Raw genomic sequence first — 11,380 nt, 5'->3', positions numbered from 1 at the left:
TGTTAATTATTTATTGGTCGGCCGAGCCGCCTTATATCCTGTTAATTTATAAATTATTTTACTTTTTATCTTGTATCCTCATAAGCCGCCTTATTTTTATTTTGCTATAATATCTAAAACAACTAAACTAATATATCATAATCTGAAAATGCATAGTCACAAAATGGATTTTAACATGTATAACAAATTATATTTGAACCCAAAATGTCATTTAACCAAATCATACTGTAGAAAAAAAAAGATGGGCTCTATAAAGCTCTAAAAACCCAACTAAACCATACGAATACCCGAACCTGCATTCCCAGTAAACATGTTAAAACTGCAGTGTTCTTAGAATTTTGGGGAAGATCTAAATCCTCTTTCTCAGTTAACTTATTGTTTGAAAATCATACAACATAATGTATATTTTTTACACTATACTCACTCTGCTTTTTTATGTAGGTAGTGTTAAGTGAATACAGAAATATTAAGAACTAGATTAAGATTCGAGCCTTGTGCGGGATAAACATTATATATATAAATTATTTTATGTATTATATGTTCTTACATATTATGAAATACTAAATATATATTGAATAATTAAAAGTCAGTAACTATTACATATATAATTAAATTGGTGCGAACGTATAAATCAATTTTATTAATCCAAATAATTTTTAAAAAAATTTGATAGGATATGTAATTAAATTTAAACAAAAATCTAAATTTTTATAATATGGTTATTGTGATTTTTTTAAATTATCTTAATAGATTAAAATTAAACAAATTTGATAGAAGATACATTATTTTTTTATCAGATTTTTATTATTCAAAATTATTAATTGTCATATATACTTTAGCCACATTAGGCAATTCCGTAATCTTTATTTAAAGAAATAATAAATGACATTAATAATGAATTTATGGTTAGTTTAATAAAAAAATTATTATATAATTAGAGGGACCAACATATTTCTCTAATAATTCTAAGAATCATCCTATTGATGACACGTGGATACAAAAAGAAGTCGTAATGTTTCACAAATATTATACAGGGGAAGTTATTAATTTTTCCAAAAGTATCATTTGGTATATAAATTAGGTGTAGTTAAACCAATAATAAATAAGAATATATTATTTGATTGGTCACACTATACCCAATAAAAATAATTTTTTTTTTAAATTATGAAAATTACATATATTTTGAAACAAACAAATTTTACTTAAACTACTTACAATAAAAAACAAAGGGAGTATACATTATCATATAATTTTTTTATCTCTATTACAAATGATGACAGTTACTTACAATATACGCAATAATAATAAACAAATTCATGAAAAATTTCACAACGAAATTATTTCCATAACATATACATGTACGACATTCTCAGTAAACATGTTATTTCTGCAGCCAATACCATAATATGAACGGGGAAAAGAGTCTTTTTCGACACAAACAATTTCAGTTGTCCCAAATACGACATAACCAAATGATCAGTGCAAAATACGACTCTAACTCAATTATAATTCAAAAATACTACATAAACTTTTTTAAACGGGCCAAAATCTACATTGACAGTAACCGAAGTTAGTCAACCACTAAAAAACAAAAACGACGTCGTTTTGGTTTAATATTTTTTTTAAAATATGCTCATTCAGAGATTCGAACACATGCATTGATACACTTTAAAAGAGACACTATAATCACTGGACTAAAGTAAATGTTTGATATATAGTTACAAATTTGAAACTATATATACTTCTATACTTCTTCATCTTCTCCAAATGTTTGATAATTGTTTCTGATTTTTATAAATAAATTAACAGATTTTTTAATTACCATATCTCTAATATACTTATATTATACTAAAATATAAATAATAAATATTTTAAATTATACAAAATTAAATATAATTAAAAATTGAAACTATTTATATAATTTAATTATATAAATTATTTTGATTTTCAAAACTAATGATATTTTTCTTTTATTTTTCAAAATTAATATATTGTACTATATATTTTAGTTCTTGTTTAATGTGTTTAATATTTTGAACAAAATATTTCAGTGAAAGAAAGGTAAAAGTTCTTTTAACACAACCAACATTTTGAACAAAATATCAAAAATATATTATATTAATTTTTAAAGAAAAAACTACCATTCAAAATTTTAAAATTACAATAATTTATATAAGAAAACTTTATAAATAGTTTCAAAATTTTAAGTATATTTAATTTTGCATCATTTAAAATATTTTATTATTTATATTTTAGTAAAATATAAGTTTATTAAAGATTTGATAGTTAAAAATATGTTAATGTATTTATACAAATCAGAAATAATAATCACCAAAGTTTTAATTGGAAAAGATGAAAAAGTATAGTAGTATATATAGTTTCAAATTTGTAATTATTTATCAAACATTTACTTTACTCCGGTGGTTAGAGTGTCTCTTTTAAAGTGTATCAATGTATGGATTTGAATCCTAAAATAAGCATATTTTATAAAAAAAGATTAAACCAAAATGATATTGTTTTTGTTTTTTAACGGTTGATTAACTTCTGTTACGGTCAATGTAAATTTTAGCACATTTTAAAAAGTTTAGGTAGTATCTATATAAACCATTAAAACTGACGTACAATTTGTACTTTACCCCGACTTTTACACAGTAATTACCAATCTATGCCGCTCATCAAAACACAATAGTTTTACATTTTTGCTATCGCAATAATTACTTTTCCTAAATATTTAGGATCCTCTGCCACTGAATCCAAAACACAGTCGTTTTCTTGAAAACCTTCAGATTCTGGGTACTTCCATCCGATAATTACTCAGTTCTAAGCCGCCTTCTTTTGCCACTTCTGACGAGGTCTCAGAAACCTATAATTGAATCGAGGGTTTATGTATAACATCGATTTAGATATTTACAAAAAAAAATTGTAACGGTTTAAAAGGTATGATTATACGATGGTTGCTTTTGTTGGTTTGATTTGCCATGTAAAGATGTTCAATTCACCATCGACGCTGGGACATGGTCAGTTTCATCTATTTGTTTCAAGACAGGTTTTGTCTCTTTTCTTGGTTCTCTCTCTCAGTTTCATCTTTTTGTTTCAAGTGGTGATACGTTTTTTTATTTCTTGATTCAAGTAACAAGAACATTCTCTCTTTTCTTATGGAAACAGGCAACTTATCATTGGAAGTAGATTCTATGAGTGAAATCGAAGGATAAAGTGATAATAATCATTTGAAAATACTGTTCATCATGACAGGAAATTGCTGACTGATTTATATAGAGAATTAGAGGAAGAAAGAAGCGCTTCGGTGGATGCATATATAGATTTGAGTGTTTACTTTTATCAATGATTTTTATATGCCTCAGGTTCTTGATGCTATAATAGGCATAATGACTAGCTGTTTAGGCAAGCTCAGTTGAAAGCTCTGTCTCAATTCACATCCATGAGGTGGTTTCTCTTTTATGATCAACCCAGACAAATCTAGGATAGGAAAAAAAAACACATATGATGGTGCAACCCCTGTCTTATTTGTTAAGTAATTTAGTAAGTTACTTGACTATGGAAAGTATTTTTCTTTCTAGCTTCCACTGACATGGTGTTTCTGTCCAACATAGGCTGGTAAGGGAGGTGAACTGACACACGAGGAAACAATGATTATAATCGGAGCCCTGGGTTTAAGCGAGAAGGTAAGGATTTTTATTAGCCATACATGCATACGGATCTGAACGAGTTATGGTCAAAATGAAATGGTTTAGTTATGATATTTGTTGCAGGAGACTGCGAATGTAGGACGACTGACTTACTGATGCTTACTTTCATTCTGTCGTCATCCAGTTTGGAACATACTTAACTTACACTGCTTCGAGATTACTTCCACTGGTTTCATTCATACGCTTCCATTTCTTGGAAGTTCAGAGTGGTGAGGAAGTTATGTGTCAATTGAATCAACGTTTTAAGTTTTTGTATTTTCCCTTATTATTAATCTGTTTGTTGGTTAGTGGTGGGCGTGGTCCAGTTCTACTCTAAACTCTAAAGTCCATTCGAGTTATTACGTTTTGTTAGCCTGTTTCTTTTAATACATATTATAGCTTTTGTAACTTTTGTTGACATATATAAAGAAAAATACAAACTATATATAATTTAATTTAATTTAATGATCTTTAAATTTATGTTTTAATAATCTAAATTTAAATCTTGCATATTAATTAATATATAGATCACTACATAATTGACTAACATTTTGATGATATATAAAGAAGCTAATATCAAATTTTGAAAATAAATATGTGCACAAGAGTATTTGATCACAGATTTTAAAAGCTAATTAAAACTTGTAGAAATATTAAATAATACTTTGATAATAACTAACAATATAAAAATTATAAGTAAATATTCAATAATCTTTTAACATGTTATATTATGAGTATCTTTTTTAACTAACTAATCCTATTTATTTTTAATAAAATAAATATATAATAGGAACTATCTAATTTAATATGTGCTTCGAAGGAATAAATTAAATTTTTACATGCAAGTTTTAAAACTATGAGTTTGGAGATGTTCATTTCAAATTATTAAATTTTAGAGTATATACACGACCAATTACAGAGAATAATGTATATAAATTAAAAAAACATTCGCACGAATACGTGGGTCGATCTCTAATTTTTTCTTAAGAGACAGATTAGTTGCGGTAGTATATTTAATTAGATTAAATAAAAACTATATATTATAGTCATTTTAATTTAAAAAGGTCAAATCTTTTGAAGCTAAATCATAAATCCAAATACATGTATTCACGCAAAAACTCAATCTTCTGCCACCTTCGAATAGTTGTGTTTTGAAATATTTATATAATTATTGAAAACAAACACTCATGCGGGCGCACGGATCGGAATCTTGTTTTTGAATTATAATTGAGTTAGGGTCGAATTTAGCACTGATCATTTGTTTATATCGTTTGGCACGAGTAAAATTGTTTGGGTCGAAAATGGCCTTTTTCCATATGAACGGCTCTTAACATTTTGAAACTTGTGAAAAGCTTGAATCTTATAGTTTACCAGAAATTATGTTTTTTTTTAAATCGAATCATAAGTCTTGTGTAGAAGCATTTATCCCTAACTAATCGTTCATGGCGCTTCCACATAATGTGTTTTTTCAAATTTTTAAAGGAAAAATTGTTTTTTAGGGAAAAAATGATAACTATGTTCTTTTATACTAATACATATTTTTTGTCATTTTTGCTTATAATATCCTTTAATATTTTTGAAAATAAATTTTATAAATAGTTTTACAGACAAAAAAAATTGAAAAAATAGTAACTATTGATAAAATACCTATATGAACTTAGTGCTATTTTTTTCAGTTCTAAAAATGTTTAAATCACAATTTTCAGATTATGTTCTAAATAAAGTAGAAATGACTTTCTACGAAGTAGAAAACGAAATCCATTTTTTTCATTGAATCTACAATGTTTAGAATATGTGATCTACGTAAATAAGAGTATTCTAAAAAATATTTAGAATACACATTCCGCGCTTAACCTACCGATTTAAAATCTTTAGAAGTCAAAATCTACACATTAATATAAATCTAAAACACGTAGAAACCGACTTCTACAAATTTACTGTAAATCTAAAACATGTAGAAATCAAAATCTACACATTACTATAATTCTAAAAACCTGTAGAAACCGATTTCTACAGATTAGTTGTATTCTACGGATAAGAAATCAGTTAATAAAAATATGGAAACAAAATATTTGAGAATATTCACTTTCATATTTAAAAAAAAAAATCGATTTAAAAAAAACAAAAAAAAAACGTGGTAACTTTCTTCTCACATTGTTTTCTATATTCATTGATTGTTCACAAAATTTTCACAAAATTTTTCACATTATCGTCCAAATCAGTGTGAAATTGAGTGAGTTAGGGTTTACGAACTTGAGACTTTGATTTTCTCCCCTTTTGTCCGTGAATGGGATGAGAAATTATGAATTTCATCCCAAATAAATTGAGTTTAAAGAGTTGAAATCGTGTTTGGTCAGTTCAAATCAAGTGGGAATCAAACCGGATATAACAGAAGAAACCAGGAAATCGATTTGGAGTACTTACCTGGGCACGGGATCGATCGGTCTATAATTCGAGATCGGTCGATCTATATGAAATCGACTTTTGCCGATCGAGTGAAATGTACCAGGTCGATCAGTATATGCTCCGCATTTTTTTAACCTTGTAATTTTGGATCGATCGATCCCGCTTGATCGAACTCATTATTTATTATATTTAAAATTTACAATTTTAAGGGCATTATTGCTATTTTAAAAATAATTAGTCTAATAAAACATAAAGTATATGAGATTAGTGTAAAGGAACATAGTTATCATTTATTTGCTCAAAAAAATTTTTTTTCCCTTTTTTAAATCAGATTGATAGAAACTTACCAATGTTCATTGCCATAATATCAAAAGTTTCAGACATTATGTACGTTGTAACAAAATAAATAGCTATTTTATACAATAAATTTGTATTTAATGATATTAATAATAAATATCGTCTAATTTTTTTTAAAAAAGAAAAAAAAATATCGTCTAATTTTGACTTGGACGTTGAAGCAAAACATACCTCATCTGCTATTTTCCCTTGTCAAATATGTCCACAAAATATGCAATTTGTTTTATTTTAAAATGCCAATTTGTTTTATTTTGTTGGAGAAAGTGATAAAAACCATCACAACGCCTAACAATACCCACACGATAGCATTAAATCGGACCAATGAGATTCTAGCTCTTGTTCACCACTCAAGAATCTTCCAGCCTTCTCCAAACATCTTGGTTTCCAAGAAAAAATCTTCACCGCCTTTTAATTTACATATATGCCCTCAGTCAAAGCAAAGTACAACTTAAAGTCCATCTGACGACCTCCAGGGTCAATCCCGTCATTCTAAAAATACCAAAACCAGAAACTGACACGCGGCGTAATCTGCTTACGTACACGTTCACGATCTGGATCGCAGACCGTTCATTTTTCTGGTATATATATAAACCCTCGCTAGCGTCTGAAACCCATAAGACACAAACGTTAACGGAAAAAAAAAAACGATTTCTCTGCAATCTTGCTATATTCTTGGATTACTTGTTTACCGATCTGCATAACGATGATGAGTCGCGGTGGAGCCAAGGCGGCCTCGTCGCTGTTGAAGGCTGCTAGACCACGGTTGTTCTCAACCGCCACTACGAGCACGATCCGTTCCATGTCTCACGAGACGAGCCATCTTCTGCGACCTGCGGTTGCGGATTTAGCTTCTCCGTCTGGTATGAGCGGTTGGATCTGGACTAGTCGAGCTCCGGCGATGGGAGGCGTGCGGTTCGCCAGCACGGTTACTTTGGGAGAGAAAACGACTACGACGGATGCGAATCCGAAGAAGGCGGAGAATGAATCATCCACCGGTGGTGACGCCGGAGGTAACAAGGGAGGGAAAGGAATCGCTAGCTATTGGGGTGTTGAGCCGAGTAAGATCACTAAAGAAGACGGCACTGAATGGAAGTGGAATTGCTTCAGGGTACGTTTATATATAGAATCGTTACATCTTCGTGATTATATAATATGATCGTGTTTAATTGAAGTTTCTTGGGATTGTTATGGCAGCCATGGGAGACGTATAAAGCTGATTTGACGATAGATCTGTCGAAGCATCATGTTCCGACGACGTTTCTTGACAGATTGGCTTATTGGACTGTTAAATCTCTTCGTTGGCCTACCGATCTCTTCTTCCAGGTACACTTTCTTCCACCATCTCCGGTTTAATGTTTCTTGTAACTGAAATTGGAAACGTTCCAAATCCGATGTCGTCATTGATTTCGTATAAACCTCTTTTATGGAATTTTTCATTTATATCATATATTGTTGTGCGTTTGTATCATTGTCCACTTGTTTTTTCAGTTGTGATTATAGCATTTATTTGTTTGTTTGTTTAAACCATCTAGAATTATTCTCCATTATTTTGATATGATATGATGATATTGATGCTATGAATCGTTGTATTTGATTATCGCAGCGGCGATATGGATGCCGAGCTATGATGCTCGAGACTGTTGCAGCAGTGCCCGGAATGGTCGGAGGAATGTTACTCCACTGCAAATCTCTCCGGCGCTTTGAGCAAAGCGGAGGATGGATCAAAGCTCTTCTCGAGGAAGCAGAGAACGAGAGGATGCATCTCATGACGTTCATGGAAGTCGCTAAACCCAAATGGTACGAGAGAGCTCTTGTCATCACCGTCCAAGGAGTCTTCTTCAACGCCTATTTCCTCGGTTACTTGATCTCCCCGAAGTTTGCTCACCGTATGGTTGGGTACCTTGAAGAAGAAGCTATCCACTCGTACACTGAGTTCCTCAAGGAACTTGACAAAGGTAACATCGAGAACGTACCTGCTCCGGCTATCGCTATTGATTACTGGAGGCTCCCTGCTGATGCGACCCTTCGTGATGTGGTGATGGTGGTCCGTGCTGACGAGGCTCATCACCGTGACGTTAACCATTTTGCATCTGTAAGTGTGTTCTGTTATTGGAAGTTGACCAAAAATAAATCATTCCATTGTCTGTGTGATTAATGAAAGTTGTTTACTTTGCAGGACATTCACTACCAAGGTCGTGAACTAAAGGAAGCTCCAGCTCCAATTGGTTATCATTGATTTTAATTACCATCTCGTTGAATAAAAAGGGCTTGTTTTTACTAATGTTTCAAAACGTTGTTCTAAAGAACTTGAGAGTCTATGCCTCCCCTTTCACTTGTATATATAGATCACGGATCACCTCTACTGGAGCCATACTTTTGGATCGGCGTCCTTGAATGTTATAATTTGCTAAAAATATTCTCTGTTGTGGGCTTTTCTGTACTTGGATTTTCGTTAAAATTTATGGGCTATTGGGTTTTTTTTTTGCTATATTTTCATTTATTCACTTGTTATAATATTAGTAGAATGGAATAATTTGGAGAAGAAAAGTTGTTCGTAAGTTTATAATACTTAATTGCCACTAGATTTTGATTCACGTTTTGAAAGTATTTTATTTTACAATATATAAATTTTATATTATACAATTGTTTATTGATACTTTTTTATTATTTTAATCGTGTATGAAAAAAAATATATGATGTGTTTTGTTTTTGTAGATGTCTAATAGTTATTTTTATATTTTTAGTTGATCATACCTTGTTAACTAAGAATGCATGTTTAAATTAAAATTAATATTATCAGATTTTATTTATTTGAAATAAACAAAGATAGCATTAAAATATCTATATATATATACAATCATATTATAATTAAAATAGGGTAGTCTTTATTTGAACCATCTCACTGATTTTAGTTTTATTTTTAGTGATTTAAACTGAAATGTGATCATTTATATTTTTAACTGTGTTTGATGAACTAAATGACTACTATGACAGTTTGTATATGTATTTAACTATATATATGAGCGTATTTAGACTATAAATGGCCACAATAAGTTAGTATATCTAAACCTTTAATAAGTGGTGAAAAAGGAAACATAAGTGGTGAAAAAGGAAACATTAGTAAGCTAGTTACAAATAATTGCTATATTTTTTAATTAAAATTAAAAAGTAACGGGAATCCTATAAATAATTGTAAAAATCAAAAAGACCTAAAAAGTAGTCTAAAATATATTCATTTAAGGTAAATAACGATATTCAATTGGTAGTTAACACTAATTTCCATATATTTAAAATAAAATAAAAGATAATGGCATTTTTTTGTAAATAACTAAAAGAACCAAAGGCAAAATAGTATAGATTTCAGGGATTCACAAATTAGTGGTGAAAGGGGAAACATTCTTAAGGTAGTTACAAATAATTGCTATATTTTTTAATTAAAATTAAAAAGTAATGGGAATCCTATAAATAATTGTAAAAATCAAAAGGACCTAAAAAATAGTCTAAATATATATTCATTTAAGATAAATAGTGATATTCAATTGGTAGTTAATATTAATTTTCATATATTTAGGATAAAATAAAAGATAATGGCATGTCATTGTAAATAACAAAAGAACCAAGGGAAAAAATAGTATAGATTTCAGGTACTCACACATTAGTGGTGAAAAAGGAAACTTTCGTAAAGTAGTTACAAATAATTGCTATATTTTTTAATTAAAATTAGAAAGTAATGGAAATCCTATAAATAATCGTAAAAATCAAAATGACCTAAAAAGTAGTCTAAATATATATTCATTTAAGGTAAATAGCAATATTCAATTGGTAGTTAATACTAATTTCCATATATTTAAAATAAAATAAAAGATAATGACATGTCATTGTAAATAATTAAAAGAACCAATGGTAAAAATAGTATAGATTTCATGGGCTCACAAATTTCCATAGACGTTTAAATTGTCTGCTACAAGATTTGTATGCCGCAGATTTGTCTCTAGTTTCTTCATTCTTTCTTTTGTTTACAGATTAAACACACCATCAGCGATGTTATAATCAATTTTTCTTCTGTGTTTGGGGAAAAGTGTAAGGCCCCGACCCGGTTTCCCTTAACGCCGGTACGTCCTTAGTTCGCTTACCTCGACCAAACTGGCCCTATCCGAATTTATTCTCTTAACTTAGGATTATTATCCAATTTTCCTCTAAGAGGTTCAGTTTCGTACACAAGGTTCGCTAAGTCTAATCCAGCAACTTAGCAGTCTACTAGTAATCGCAGCATAATGAACATGTACCTTACTGCCTCGGTACTTTGTTATCTGATAATCCATCCATACATTCCTTCATTGCTGTCTTCCTGCTTCCCATCCGTCTTACCCAGCCAGCTCGATCAGATACTTAACCGAATCCCCTTGTTCCTTAGTCACTCAGCCAACCATCCCCACGTGACCCAAGTAAACAAAGAGAGACGGCTTGGTCTCCAACCAGCCATCCAGAACAGACAGTCCGCCAGCCTTGCTAGCGCCTTAGAACCAGTCCCTGATCACACCCGGATCAGTCAGGACACGGTCAGATCCACAGCCCTCAATCCAGTCAGTTCTCCTCACGGCCATCCTGCCCTCAAACCATCCGGTTCCAGTATCACGCTCCTTTGAGCCGTGCCCATCAGTACACTATCTAATCCCGTACAAGTCTCGATTCAGTCAACACCAAACCATCAAGATTCGGCCTGTACCATAGCCTGTACAGAACGTTAAGACTCGATCCGAGCCCTAACCGCCTCAGACAACCCTTCCCGTCTGATCCGCATCGTCAGTACAGACGCCTCCCATCAGATACTATCAAGCCGTCTACGGAAACAGCCGACCAAGCCTCATCAGTCTATCCCTTTCAGTACCTCGCCAGTACGGATCGCCTCCCACAATCCGGTCAAACGGATC

General features: G+C 31.0%; 1 protein-coding gene and 1 long non-coding RNA gene across 4 annotated transcripts; both read left to right on the top strand.

Annotated features, from left to right (window-relative positions):
- Positions 1-2,707: 2,707 nt before the first annotated feature.
- LOC106293685 lies at positions 2,708-4,115 on the top strand. 3 transcript variants are annotated; one of them, XR_001260590.1, is made up of 4 exons: positions 2,708-3,046; positions 3,166-3,444; positions 3,612-3,683; positions 3,771-4,115. It is a non-coding gene; the product is annotated as an uncharacterized LOC106293685 (long non-coding RNA). The 3 variants fall into 3 exon arrangements; XR_001260589.1 differs by having other exon boundaries at positions 2,770-3,444; XR_001260591.1 differs by having other exon boundaries at positions 2,770-3,540.
- Positions 4,116-7,062: 2,947 nt separating this feature from the next.
- Positions 7,063-8,937, top strand: LOC106343297 (ubiquinol oxidase 1a, mitochondrial). Its single transcript, XM_013782467.1, has 4 exons — positions 7,063-7,557; positions 7,644-7,772; positions 8,053-8,541; positions 8,626-8,937. The coding sequence occupies exons 1-4, from the start codon at positions 7,153-7,155 to the stop codon at positions 8,683-8,685; spliced, it is 1,083 nt and encodes a 360-aa protein (XP_013637921.1). The 5' UTR covers positions 7,063-7,152; the 3' UTR covers positions 8,686-8,937.
- The last annotated feature ends 2,443 nt before the right edge of the window (positions 8,938-11,380 follow it).

Source organism: Brassica oleracea, chromosome C5, assembly GCF_000695525.1.
Source record: "Brassica oleracea var. oleracea cultivar TO1000 chromosome C5, BOL, whole genome shotgun sequence".
Lineage (NCBI taxonomy): Eukaryota > Viridiplantae > Streptophyta > Magnoliopsida > Brassicales > Brassicaceae > Brassica > Brassica oleracea.
This window is presented reverse-complemented; position numbering and strand designations above follow the sequence as displayed.

Bases quoted from the DNA above. Each gene is read 5' to 3' on its own strand.
- LOC106343297 (XM_013782467.1), top strand. From the start codon at position 7,153: ATGATGAGTCGCGGTGGAGCCAAGGCGGCCTCGTCGCTGTTGAAGGCT. The intron at 7,773-8,052 runs GTACACTTTCTT...TGATTATCGCAG, and splicing joins CTACCGATCTCTTCTTCCAG to CGGCGATATGGATGCCGAGC. The intron at 8,542-8,625 runs GTAAGTGTGTTC...TTTACTTTGCAG, and splicing joins ACGTTAACCATTTTGCATCT to GACATTCACTACCAAGGTCG.